The sequence below is a fragment of the Apodemus sylvaticus genome, chromosome 11 (assembly GCF_947179515.1).
Source record: "Apodemus sylvaticus chromosome 11, mApoSyl1.1, whole genome shotgun sequence".
Classification (NCBI taxonomy): domain Eukaryota; kingdom Metazoa; phylum Chordata; class Mammalia; order Rodentia; family Muridae; genus Apodemus; species Apodemus sylvaticus.
Window position 1 is genome coordinate 11,667,092 of NC_067482.1, and position 14,459 is coordinate 11,681,550.

Consider the following 14,459-nt stretch of genomic DNA (forward strand, 5'->3'; position numbering starts at 1 on the left):
TGGTATTGGTACAGTGACAGGCAGGAGGATCAATGGAACAGGATTGAAGATCCAGAAATGAACCCACACACCTATGGCCACTTGATCCTCGACAAAGAGGCTGAAAACATCCAATGGAAAAAAGATAGCCTTTTCAACAAATGGTGCTGGTTCAACTGGAGGTCAGCATGCAGAAGAATGCGAATTGATCCATCCTTGTCTCCTTGTACTAAGCTCAAATCCAAATGGATCAAGGACCTCCACATAAAGCCAGACACTCTGAAGCTAATAGAAAAGAAACTGGGGAAGACCCTTGAGGACATCGGTACAGGGAGAAAGTTTCTGAACAGAACACCAATAGCGTATGCTCTAAGAGCAAGAATTGACAAATGGGACCTCATAAGGTTACAGAGTTTCTGTAAGGCAAAGGACACCATCAAGAGGACAGATCGGCAACCAACAAATTGGGAAAAGATCTTCACCAATCCTTCATCAGATAGAGGGCTAATATCCAATATATATAAAGAACTCAAGAAGTTAGACTCCAGAAAACCGAACAACCCTATTAAAAAATGGGGTACAGAGTTAAACAAAGAATTCTCACCTGAAGAACTTCGGATGGCGGAGAAGCATCTTAAAAAATGCTCCACTTCATTAGTCATTAGGGAAATGCAAATCAAAACAACCCTAAGATTTCATCTTACACCAGTCAGAATGGCTAAGATTAAAAATTCAGGAGACAGCAGGTGTTGGAGAGGGTGCGGAGAAAGAGGAACACTCCTCCACTGCTGGTGGGGTTGCAAATTGGTACAACCACTCTGGAAAGCAGTCTGGCGGTTCCTCCGAAAACTGGGCACCTCACTTCCAGAAGATCCTGCTATACCACTCCTGGGCATATACCCAGAGGATTCCCCACCATGTAATAAGGATACATGCTCTACTATGTTCATAGCAGCCCTATTTATAATTGCCAGATGCTGGAAAGAACCCAGGTATCCCTCAACAGAAGAGTGGATACAAAAAATGTGGTATATCTACACAATGGAGTACTATTCAGCCATTAGAAACAATGAATTCATGAAATTCTTAGGCAAATGGATGGAGCTAGAGAACATCATACTAAGTGAGGTAACCCAGACTCAAAAGGTGAATCATGGTATGCACTCACTAATAAGTGGTTATTAACCTAGAAAACTGGAATACCCAAAACATAATCCACACATCAAATGAGATACAAGAAGAAAGCAGGAGTGGTCCCTGGTTCTGGAAAGACTCAGTGAAACAGTATTTGGCAAAACCAGAACGGGGAACTGGGAAGGGGTGGGAGGGAGGACAGGGGAAGAGAAGGGGGCTTACGGGACTTTCGGGGAGTGGGGGGGGGCTAGAAAAGGGGAAATCATTTGAAATGTAAATAAATTATATCAAATAAAAAAAAAAAAAAAAAAAAAAAGAAAAAAAAAAAAAAAAAAAAAAAAAAAAAAAAAAAAAAAAAAAAAGAAATAGTCTTGGCTCTTGGGCGCCCTCTGCTGGCCATGATGTCAACAACCGTAAAGTAGATTTTGCAAGGGAAAAGCAACACGTGAGACAGAAGGCAACATATGGTACACATCCATACCAAAGACAACCAGAAGAGATCCCAGATGAAAGGACCTTCCTTTCCTAGAAGCTCTGGGTGGGGACTGGCCTTCCCCTTCCCAGACTAGCACGTGAGCACCCTGATCATTTCCAGCTCTGGACAGTTAAAGAGACCGTCACATAAAAAAAAAAAAAAAATCCACTTTGATGGTCAAACACAAAATGGACACATAACATGGACAGAATTTAAACTCTAAACATGACCAACACTTCTTAATATGAAATGCTTTATATATTTTATAAAACAGTATATAAACGTGAATAAATTCTCTGTCTCTCCAAAGTCTTCTATAAGACATACACAACCCTAAGTATAAAACTTGCATAGTTACAAATTATAAGACTAGAAGCTGACGTGGCCAGCTGTGTGTAAGTTACTGAAGGTTGTATGGATGTCCTGTAATAGGTAGAAGTTTCCTTCAAGGATGACCATTCCCGATTGCTAAGACTTTGTTACCTCACAGACCAAAGTGGACCTTACATATGTGGTGCGGGTTGGACTCTGAAACCTGAGATAATCCTCCATCACCTAGCCAGGCCTACTATGGACAAGCCTAGGTCATCTAGCTAGGCCTACGGTCATCACTGGAGTCACTAAAGGAGAGAACTTTCCCTGGCAGATCAGAGAAGACCTCATGGGAGAGAGTGGGAAGACTTATAGGGCGAGCCTATTGCTAGAGGAAGAGAACAAAAGAAAACGAATATGGAGTACCTCTTGCAGCAAAAACCCATTCCTGATGACAAATGACAAATGACAATGAAATGAGGACCACAATCCAGACAATCCCAAGCTACAGCTGACTGACAGGGCTTCAGCCTTTGCCCCTGGCTCAGACAAGCCTTCCGCCTAAGCCACAGCAGACTGTCCTGTGACACTGCTGAAAACCCACGTGTTAGAATAGAGTATTAGGTGGTTCGGAAACACTAGAATGGTCATCTAAAACTATACTTTTCCAGAACCCACTCACTTCTTGGTCCAACCAATTATTTAGAGGCATTTGGGAAGTCTCTAATGATAATGAGTAGGTATTTTTTTTAAAGATTTTATCTAAGAATAAGTCAGTGTTTTCTAAGTAGTTACCATCTCCAACACTTAAAATTTAAGGACGTTTTAAAAATTAAATAGACAGTTGTTTTATCAATCCCTTTAAACAGTCTTGGCAGTTTGATGCAGTTCAGCCTAGGAGAATGTCTTGCCATTACTTATCTTCGTGTATATACACATGTGTACCTGTAGAAGTGTGTGTTCGTATGTGTACAGGTGCACATGTGCATAGGCACATATGCATGTGGGTGCCAGAGGACAAACTCACGTGTTGTTCCTCAGTTGCTTACACCTAGTTCTGTGAGACTGGGTCTCCATGGGTCTAGACCTCAAGGATTAGGATAAGTTGACTATCCAGTGAGTCTCGGGGTCGGGCCTGTCTCCAACACTAGTACTTGCAAGCTCACAGCACAGGGCAAGTTGCTCGCATGGGTTCTGAGGATCTAACCCAAGTCTTCACACTTTTACAGCAAGCACTTGACCAAATGAGCATCTCCCTGGCTCCCAATCACCCATCTTAATACATTTTATTCAATGTGAACTTTATATTGCCTTCCAGTAGTCACGTTAACGAAAGCCAGTGACAGTTCTTGTCTCGACATAAATCAGCATTTGGAAAGGTCAGGAATACAAGTAATGCTAAGGTTTATATGCCTTAAAAGGGCAAAGAGTTGTAAGGCAAATGTCACATACTTTTCGCGTGTAAATGCATAAAACTGGTACTAGTGAGTTACTTTATAACGTGCCTTATTGACATGACGACCATATTTTGGAATTTGCATTTCTTAACTCAGTAGTCCAACTCCTCCCACATACCATTACTGCAAGCACACAACAGTGCCTTTGCTTCTTGACCGACGACGGTTCAAGGTTAGAGCCTGTGGAGCCCTATGGCTCCAGGCGGGACGTCCGGGCTGTCTTAGTCAAGGAAGGCTGGACTTTCACAGACACCTAGAATATAACATCTGGATGTGGAACACGGACACTTACTTTTTCTGTGTTCTTTCAGCCTGTCTCGCAATATCGATAGCTGCCTTCCTTGCTTCGAAGTCTTCCCTTTTCACGATTTCTCCTGTTCCTCGGTAGCCTAGCTCCACCAGCTGGCGAGCCAGGCTTTCATCCTGAGGGAGAAACCAACCAGCAGATGTGTGGGTGAATTGTTTTCAATGAATACAAAAACAATTGTTTAGACTAAGCGTCCTTCTTTGAAAGAAGACCATGCACGGCTGCCTCCTCACAGTACCATTAGATACATTTGGTCCGTTGTTAACCACAGATATAAGATGAGAGAAACTACACCAGCCACCAAATTTTCTCGAAAGGGATCAGAGAGCAGCAATCTGTTGTTTTTTAAACAATTTATGCAAACAGCAGTAGACAATTAACAGTGTATCTTTAAAGCAAGATAATTAGAGACACCAGTGTGCATACAAGAAAGAGAATCAACCGCACACAAAGGGAAGGGTTGCATTCAGACTGCCCAGTGCTTCAGACTGACTTAAGTCAATTAGCAGTACGACCCAGAGCAGTACAACTTCAAATGCAACTAAAGCGGAGCAGATGAGTGTCCTACTTAACTGAAAGATACGGGTCCTGAATGATGGCGACACCAATAAAAACAGAGAAGGAGACGCCCGAGGAGAGAGCCACAAGGTGACCGAAGTTGACAGAGGCAGATTCCCCCACAGGATTTTAGGGCTGCCATATTTCAGTTACTTTAAGAATTGTATCAGGGGCTGGAGAGATATCATAAACATTGTTATGCATACAATGTTTGTGTACAGCATACTCAAATATATATATAATATATATAATATATTATATATATATGTTTATTTTCCCATGGCTTAAAAAGGTATTGTTTAACATGATGTTACTAATACAAAACTATTAAATGAAATATTTATTTATCAACAATAATCACCTTAATGACATGGAAAACATTTAAAATAGAATGAAAACAGCATGTTATATTTTGAACAGTAATGAATAGAGGACTAATGATTAAATAAATATATGAAAAATGCTAGATTACTAATCTGTTCTGCCCACCAAATAACTTTCACATTAGCCCTGTTAAAACTCCAAACTCCACAGGAAGATGTGCATGGGCTCAGCAGGCCATGACCGTGCAAAGCTCCAGGCATAGAAGCTTCAGGCTTGCTTCATATGTTCTACTTAACAGATTTCCCTGTTGCTATGTCTAGTTTATGGGAACCACAAAACTGAGCAAATGCCTCCCCCTAGTGGAATTAATGTTTAATAGAAAGAGCAATGCAGAATTTAAGGTTTGCTTTCAAAACTAATTTGAGTATAAATCACCTTAAGTATTCTTCTAAAATGAGTTTGTAGATAGGAATCTATTCATCAAGACAGGAAGACTCCTCCAAGACATCATAAATTTCTTGGGCTCTTATGATAAATTACATGCTGAGGACCTTTGATGGGTTTTTTTTTTTTTTTGTATTTACTTTTCTCTCTAAATTTTTCATGACTTTGTGTTTTAACCTGGTCACATAAATCCATTTGGTTAGTTCTGAAATTGGTGATACACACATATATATTACAATAGTTGCCTCATGATTCTAGGATCTCTGAACATGCCACTAAAAGGCAGATCTATTCAACCAAATGAAGCACAGGTCCAAGATATTCCAGAGATCCGTAACTGGGGGACGGGGGGAGGGTGATAAAATGGAGTCTTAGCTATAAAATTGTGGCATGGCTTTTCCCTACCCTCCAATTTCATTAATGACTAAGGTTAAGACTTAACAGTTTTCCTGTTATCACTATATAAAAGAATATCATCCAACAATAAAATGAATATACAAAAAAATTTTTAAAAGACCAAAAAAATCAGAATGACAATTCAAATGTAATTTTAAATTATATATCATTTCTCTTTTCTCTGGCTCAGGATTCCGAAATGTGCTATCTAGATCATGAGGTAAGTGATGTCGCTACAAACCTCACAATGTAACAGCTGCTTCTAGATTCTTTATGGCTTTCTTCCTTACAAATGTAAAATGGTTGCTGAAGAAAACTTCAAGACATTGAACTAACACGTCTCCCAAGTGGTAAATCCCAGATGACCTTGCCACCCAGAGATGATCACTGACTCGCGGGAGCATGGACTTCCAATCGCTGTTCTTGGTTTCCATGTATATGACCATCCTAGGTTTCCATGAACAAAATTAGAATCATGTTGAGCGAAGCTTCTCATGCCCAGTTCTTTAAATTTAATACCATATCTTGGATGCCTTTCCATGAGATACACAGTAAAAATTAGCAATTGCATACATTGCATAACTCTGTGAGTGCAGGTACTATACATAGCTCACTGTCTTCAGTTTGCTGCCATCCATGAAGGGTACCAATGGCCATGGTGTGGGTTCCCTTTGCTTCTTTACTGCTCAGCACTTTAAAAACACAGTTCTATTACTTGCTTGTGTGCTCTGCTCTGAAATGCTCTGCTTTTGTCTTTGTTTGACTCTGTGCTCTATCATGTCATCTTGGCTGCACTTGAGACTTGGCTTCATTACTTGCTAGTGATTTTATGAAGCTATTCCTTGCTGTGGGTTTCTTTTGTGTTTATTAAGCTTGGAGTTTGTTGAAGTTCTTGATGTATAAGAACTTCATATGTTTAAGAACATTAATAATTTTCATTAAATGATTATCTTGGGCTAGAGAGATGGATCAGCAGCTAAGAGCATGGGACCTCTTTCTGAGGTCCTGAGTTCAATTCCCAACAACCACATGGTAGCTCACAACCACCTACAATGGGATCTAATGCCCTCTCTTCTGACATGCAGATGTACATGCAAATAAATTACTCATATACAAAAATAAATAAATCTTAAAAAAAAACTATTATCTTTTCAAATATTTCCCCTTCAGCTCTTGTTAACTCTGCTGTCACACAAATGAGGATGTTTGACAATGCTTAGTCCAGGAGTTCTGGACTATCATTTCTGTTTATAATGTCTTCTGTTGAGATCGCACTATTTATTGCTAGTGAATGAATTATTTTTAGCTCAACCTTTATTTGCTTGTTAAACTCGTTTTTGTTCTAATAAAATTTCAGCCAATTTTATCACATTTTAACCATAATCCTATTCTGCCTCCTTCTCAATATTTAGGGCAGTTTCTTTACATTGAAGCCTTGCATTGTATTGGCTAGACTACCAATAGCAGCTACAGTCATTGGGTGTCTAACTTGAATGTTAATTAAACTCTGAGAATTAAATATTCTATATGTGTTTAAAATAGTCTATCAAATTATTAAGGTGGGTTTAGAATTTCTTCAGTGCTTTTTCTGTAGCTACAGGAATCATAATTTTGTTTTTTTGTTTTACTTTTAGCATGTCAATGCTTTCATTTGGTTAATTTAGTCCTTAATTCTTCAGTTTCGTATCTTGTATATGTTGGTCATAACCATCTTTCATACCCCTCTTCCTTCTCCTGGACACCCCACAATAAATCCCCCTCCTACCTACATACCCTCTTCTGCCAAATCAGTATTGCAGCATTGGGGTTTCACTGCAGGAAATACCACTGATGACTCCCCCATGCCCCCATTCCCTAAACAGTACCTTCTAGAACTACCAAAGGTAGCCAACAGGAAAGAAGTTTTCAGGTAAGATTCAGCCTGCATTTCTTTACCTTCTGCAATTGTAGGTAGGTAGTGCCTTTAGGAAGAACAGAATCTAGCCATCTAGGTATACCTGCTGTTGAGGGAGCACCGCTTTTCTGATCAGTGACTTTTAAAGAGTATTGCAATCGCTGCCCTTGCCTGAGACTCAGAACCGCACCCCCCCCCAGCTGCTGCCCTTGACTGGCACACCGAGTGGACATCAGCAACCGAAGACCAGACGACACCCCACCCTGCGATGACCACAGGAAGTATCTGTCTACACCAAGAAATACTTCAAACTCCACAACTACGGATGAGCAAGTCCCAGAGCAAAATCATAAACATGAACAACCAAACAACCAAACTTCTGGTTCTCCAGAAGTCAGAACCCTATGTGATAGGCCCTGAGAAAAGCAATTTAGCTGAAGCACAAACCAAACACTTCAAAACAATAATTATGAGCGTGTTCTTAAGAAGAATATGAGTGAATGGCCTTAATGAAGACTAGGAAAACCCAGATAAATGAATTAATAGAAACAATTCAAGAAATTATAGTAGAATTTAGCAGAGAACTAGAATCACTAAAAAGGAAACTCAAACTGAAAGAAAAAAAACTGGAAATGAACGCAGGATATCAAACGAAAGCTCAGCAGTAGTCTCACTAACCGAAGACAAGTCATGGAAGAAAGAATTCCAAGTCGAGATCACATGGTCTAGAAGAAACGGGTATCTCAGAGAAAGAAAATGTTGAACCTCAAATTTCCCAGCACAAAACATCCAGGATATCTGTGACACTATGGAAATATTAAACCTACAAATGATAGGTATAAGGAAAAAATCAGTGCTACAAAAATTTAAACTTAATCATAAAAAAAAATATTCCCCAATGTAAACAAAGAGACACCTATCAAGGTAAAAAGCATACAGAACACGAAACATGGTCGGGACCAGAAAAGACACTCGTCATAACACATAATAATCAAAAGACTGAATGTACAAAACAAAGATTATCAAAAGCTTCAGGAGTAATAAACCAAGTCACACATAAAGGCAGGCCCATTAGGACAGCAACTTATCTTGTATATAATTTCATTTAGGATTTTTCATGCACTATGTTTTTTAACCTGCATACAACCAAGTTTATTTGATGGTTTCCCTATTGTGAGGGAACCAGCTTTTCATTCTGTCCTTGTTGTCCCCTCCCAATACAAACAGTATGTTAATAGAATGCTTTTATTATTTTGATTATATTCTTTGCCTCACATTCCTCTCAGGCCCTCCCCATCTCCATTCCTTCAATGTCATGCTTGCTCTGGCATCCTCTCTCTCTCTCTCTCTGTCTCTCTCTCTCTCTCTCTCTCTCTCTCAACAAAGAGAGAAATAAAAACAGACAAACTAAGAAAAAAATGAATAAGATAAAAATAATATACCAGGGTCAGCCAGTTGGAGATTGAACAGTTCTCTGAGAGGTAGTGAGAATGATTATAGGAAAAATAGAAACAAGACGCAAGAGACAGATGTGGGAGGAATGCAGGTCAATAGCACCCCAGCGCCGAGTGTACTTCTCATAGCCTTTTTATACTACAGTACTGTGGTAAGCAAAGCCACAAGCTAACAGAAACAATTTGTTGAGATATACACAAGACATCGGTTTCCATCCAAAAGCCTCTCGCCTCTCGCCTCTCTTGCTCTCACTGCAAGTGAACCTCTTCTTATTGTTCCAGGAGATCTACCTAGCTTGCAGACTCCCCCTTCCCTCCCCCCCCCCACCAACTCCCACTGCTTCAGAGAAGCACCAAATGCTCCTGACAAAATAACACAAAAAAAACGAAAAACAAAACAAACATGGAGTTCATTTTGGGTTGGCTAAATACCTGCCTTGGAATGTGGTTTATATAAAGTACCTAATGGTACTTCATCAGAGAGAACTGTTCTTCCCTTTTCTAGCAGGTATCAACTGCAAATAATCTCTTGAGTAGAATTGGAACTTTGTGACTGCTGCCCCTTTTCGAGTGCTGGGATTTTGCCTGGTTCGAACCTGTTCAGGTCTTATGCATGCTGTCACAGTCTATGTGAGTTCACACATGTATTCGTTCATTGAATCTGGAAGATGCTGTTGCCTTGGAATCAACCACCATCTCTGGCTCTTGGAATCTTTCCTGCTCCTCCACATAGACCCTTAGGCCTTGAGAGGAGCCTGATTAAGCCATCCCATCTAGGGCTGAGAGCTCCAAAGTCTTTCACTGTGTGCACACTGTCCAGTTGTGTGTCTCCATGTTAATAACTATCAACTGCATGAAGACGCCTCTCTGGTGATGACTGATGCTCTGATCTACTGGTATAGTAATGTGCCATTAGAAACACATCTATTGATGTGTCCTTTAGCAGCTAACTTTTCAAGTGGAGACTCTGAAAGACATAAAGGGCTGAACGAATGTTCTCAGAGACCTCAATCTCAAAGAGACCACAGACTATTATATCCAGCAAACTAACAGTAGCAATCAATGGAGAAAGAAAACCAATTCAATATAAAGATTATCCTAAGCAATTTGCACCAACCAGCTCTTCATAAGGCACTCCATAGAAGAAAAAAAAAACAGGATTCATCTTCTGTTACACCCAAGAAACATCTCACCATCAAGGACAGATATCATCTTGAGATAAAGGGGATTTAAAAAAAATTACGAGGAAATAGAACCAAGAGGCAGGTGTAGTGATTTAAACATCTGGAGAAACAGACTTCAACTCAAAACTAATCAGAAGAGATAGAGGAGGGATACAATACATGCATTAAAGGAAAGTCGAAAAGGATGTTGTAATTCTATGCACTAAAGACATGGGCACCAAAGTTCATAAAAGAAACAGTTCTATAGACAAAAATTACATCCTGAGCCTCACACAGGCATAGTGGGTGGCTTAAGTACCCTGCTCTCACCAGTGTACAGGTCATCAAGACAAAATCTAAACAGAGGCATGCTGGAGCTACAGGAGTCAAATGGTCTAGCAGACATCTACAGAGCATCCCACCCAAACACTAAAGAATACACTGTCTTCCCAGAAGCCCATGGAACTGTGCCCCAAATTCACCACAGATTGGGACACAAAGAAAGACTCAAAAGAGATTTTAAAAGCTAAAGTGTCCCCTTACATCCTACGCGGTCACCACAGATTAAATCTGGACATCAGCAACAACAGAAACAACAGGAAAATTACAATGTTGTGGAAACTAAGCAACTCACTATTGAATGAAAACTGGGCCAACGCAGAAAACAAGAAGGAAATTTAAAACTTTTTAGAGTTTGATGAAAATGAAAACGCAACAGATCTAAATCTATGGGATACAATGAAGACAATTCTAGGAGGCCTTCACAAAAACACTGGAGAAAACCATGTTGATATCAACACACTTGAAAGCTCTAGATCTGCAGTTCTCAGTCTGTGAATCACAACCTCCTTGAGGGCCAAAGAGCTCTTCACAGGGTTCGCCTGTGAAGACCATCAGAAAACACAGACATTACATTAGAAATATTTACATCAAGATTCATAACAGTAGCAAAATGAAAGTTATGAAGTAACATTGAATATAATTCTATGGTTGGGGGACAGCACACCATGAGGAACTGTGTTAAAGACTCACATCATTGGGAAGGTTGAGAACCACTGCACTAGAAAAACAGGAAATGTTATCCAAAGAAAGATTAGACAGGAAGACATAATAAGACTTAAGGATGAAATCAATGAAATAGAAACAACAACAAAAGTTACAAAGAATGAAATGAAATGAAGAAAATCAACAAGATTAACAACTCTTTAAGCACACAAACACACATAAACATACATATTTGCTTTAGTATCATTATTCAACCTCATCTTATTTTTTTATGGAAATTAAAGAAATCTAAATTCCAAATACAGGAGCACAAAGTATTCCCTCACCAGTGCTGCCATTCTCTGTTCCGGGGCTGGAGAGATGGCTCAGTGGTGAAGAGCACTGGCTGCTCTTCCAGAGGTCCTGAGTTCAATTCCCAGCAACCACATGGTGGCTCACCATTCTCTGTTCTGACTGATGGAACATTCGCCTCTAATTTAATCTAGTAATAACATAACAATTTCTCACCTCTGGTGTACATTAACATGCTTAGTTTCTTACCTGAAAAAAAAAATCTGTCTTTAAAAAACTATTACAATCTGTCCTAATACTATTAACCTTAAATTTAGCAATGTCCCACCTGGGCTACAAAGATGACTTTTCCTATTTTGAGATTCATTACCCACATTTCCTCTTTCGTGGGATTCTTTTTTAATGTTCAAAGGCTTGTATGTAAACACGGACAAGCAGCATTATTTTTTTCCCTTCATTTCAGTGGCTTTGTTTCAGATACAACGCTTTAAAGTCACTTCTGTGGGTTTAAACTACAGCTGGAGAGATGACTTTAATGGGAAAGGCGCCTGTTGCCAAACCCACAAAATACAAGGTCAGAACTGATTCCAAGTCTCCCCCCACCCCGACTTTATGCATGTGTGTATATACAAATGGAACTTGAAGTTACCCATCTAATAAATGTAAAAAGGAGGGGTATCTATATGCTAAACTGCCAAGTGCACAGGAGAAATGACCAGAGTTGGTCGGATTCAAACCTTTCCCAGACTCCTCTACGGTCAATTACCCCAGAATGGTGCTCGCTCTGTTTGCCCTCCATAGGGAGATGGCCTCTTGCCCTCCTGGGAAAGCCTGGGCCCAGACTGTGGGATTTGCAGTTAGGAGTTTGGGGCTCGGGGCTTGCAGACCCTTCCCACTGCGTTCTCCCGAGCATCCGGCTCGTTCCGCTGCCTTGCCCTCAGGTTCCACGCCTTCCACGTTATTACCATTTTACAGACCAAGTCGACAGTCCCCTGTGTGCTGCACACCAGCGCTCAGAGGACTAGGGACTCCTGCACCTGCGGAGGAAGCTTCTGGAAGCCAGAGGCATGCGGTGTGCGCCCTCACCACCAGGGGGCGACCAAGCCCCGCCGCGGCCAGCAAGGCGGACCCGCGCTTACCTCCAAGTAGTACAGGTCAACCGTGGTGATCTGCGAGTCCAGGAAGTCTTCATAGGTGTTGAACTGTGTGACAATGTTGTCCACGGCCGTCAGGCCCTCGTCCTGATCCATCGCGGCTACACCAACGCGTCCCTAGTAACCGGTGTGGGCGGGGCTGGACGCGCGCCTGTTGCGGGGGGCGGAGCAGAGGGCGCTGCGCTGGCCCCGCCCCAGTCGTTTCCCTGGGTGACTTCTAACCCCTGAGAGCCTTAAGCCTTGAAGTGCAAATCCAAAGTTTTTTGGGTAAAAGTCTTAACACAGTCCGAATGTTCCTTCTCAGCGTTTGCAATTGGAATCCCAAAAGAAGAATATCTCAGAAATCTAGGGGAAATGGTTTTGCTGGGTACTTCAAAATAACTGGTGATTTGGGTCAATTGTATAAATTACAACTTAAAGGCCAAGTTATGGTTACGTTTGAGTGTCAGCAGCAATGTATAAACTTCCCAAACGAAGCCACCTTAATGATCACCTTCGCTCCTGCCTTCTGCTTTTCAGTTCCCTTTTTATTATTTAGAATTCAGAAAGTTGAAAATTACTTGAAAAAGTTTGCCTCTCTGAACGTTCTTCTCTTCAAATATGGGGGGAATCCTAATGAAGGATTAGGACAAGAGAGGTCTCTGTACTGTCAGGTCCAAAAGAAACTCAGGACAAATGCCTTTTGTGTCTTTTACCATTAGAAAGGGCTTGTCGGCCTCTAGGCTACTGGCAATTTTGTGTACCTGTTAGAGAGTCCAAGCTGACATCCAGGCTCCTCTTAGCTCCTCCCACACGGTCCCCTTACCCTGAACTTCTCCGACCCCTGAGCTTCCCTTCCCACAGCTTCTCATTCCTCTAGAACCCTGGCATTTCGGCCATGAGCTCTCTTGCCCCACCACCCACGCCCTCTCTGTCCCAGATGCATTATTCTGAGTGTGTTGAGCACAACAGAAAGCTTAGAAAAGTTTCTGCCGCTGGGGTCCACAGAATATGAAATTTGCTTTCCTGAAGTAATTAATTTGAATTTACCATATACCAGCCCTGTTCTAAATACCATACAATTATTATTTCATTTAATCACAGTAACAAACTCACTAGAAAACCAGCATCAGTGTTAGCCTCCTTATGGAGACAGGATGAGTTTAAAGGACTTGGCCAAAGTATCAGGTGCAAAAGCAAACAACACAAAAATAACTATTGTCCTTTTCTCTCCCAGGGGAAGTGGGGGCATGAAGAGAGGTTGTAAAGAGCTGTGTCAAATCAAATATGAAAGCTTGTTTATTAGAAAGAAAAGCAAACGTGTGATACAGGAACACGGACTGAAAGAAAGCCTAGAAGCCTCTTCCAAACTGTGGAGGTAAGAAACAAGTTCTATATGGATGGCGGGAGAGGTGGCCAATAGGGTGGAGCACAGGGGAGACTGTTGAATGGAGGAAGCTGATTGGGCAGAGACGAAGCTGATAGAAATTGAAAGCTGCAGAAAAAGAAGTTTCAAAAGAGACTGTCCTCTTGAGTTCTTTGTATATATTGGATATTAGCCCTCTGTCAGATGTAGGGTTGGTGAAGATCTTTTCCCAATTTGTTGGTTGCTGTTTTATCCTTGTGACGGTGTCCTTTGCCTTACAGAAGCTTTGTAATTTTATGAGGTCCCATTTGTCAATTCTTGATCTTAGAGCATAAGCTATTGATGATCTGTTCAGAAACTTTTCCCCTGTGCCCATGTCCTCAAGGGTCTTCCCCGGTTTCTTTTCTATTAGTTTCAGTGTGTCTGGTTTTATGTGGAGGTCCTTTAGCCACTTGGAGTTGAGCTTAGTACAAGGAGATAAGAATGGATCAATTTGCATTCTTCTACATGCTGACATCCAATTGAACCAGCACCATTTGTTGAAAAGGCTATCTTTTTTCTACTGGATGTGAGAACCAAATAACCCTATTAAAAATGGGGTACAGAGCTAAACAAAGAATTTTCACCTGAAGAAATTCGGATGGCTGTTCAACATCAGAAATGTTCAACATCATTAATTATTAGGGAAATGCAAATCAAAACAAGCCTGAAATTTCACCTCACACCAGTCAGAATGGCTAAGGTCAAAAACTCAGGAGACAGCAGGT

At 40.9% G+C, this 14,459-nt stretch overlaps 1 protein-coding gene across 2 annotated transcripts in view; it reads right to left on the reverse strand.

Moving 5' to 3' along the window:
• Positions 1 to 12,443, reverse strand: part of Cfap299 (cilia and flagella associated protein 299) — a 531,465-nt gene extending 519,022 nt beyond the window's left edge. For both annotated transcript variants that reach the window (XM_052198692.1, XM_052198691.1), the window contains exons 1-2: positions 12,333 to 12,443; positions 3,650 to 3,780 (exon numbers count right to left, since the gene is read on the reverse strand). In XM_052198692.1, the coding sequence (XP_052054652.1) occupies positions 3,650 to 3,780; positions 12,333 to 12,443 (242 nt within the window). The remainder of the gene's footprint in view (positions 1 to 3,649; positions 3,781 to 12,332) is intronic.
• Positions 12,444 to 14,459: the final 2,016 nt, after the last annotated feature.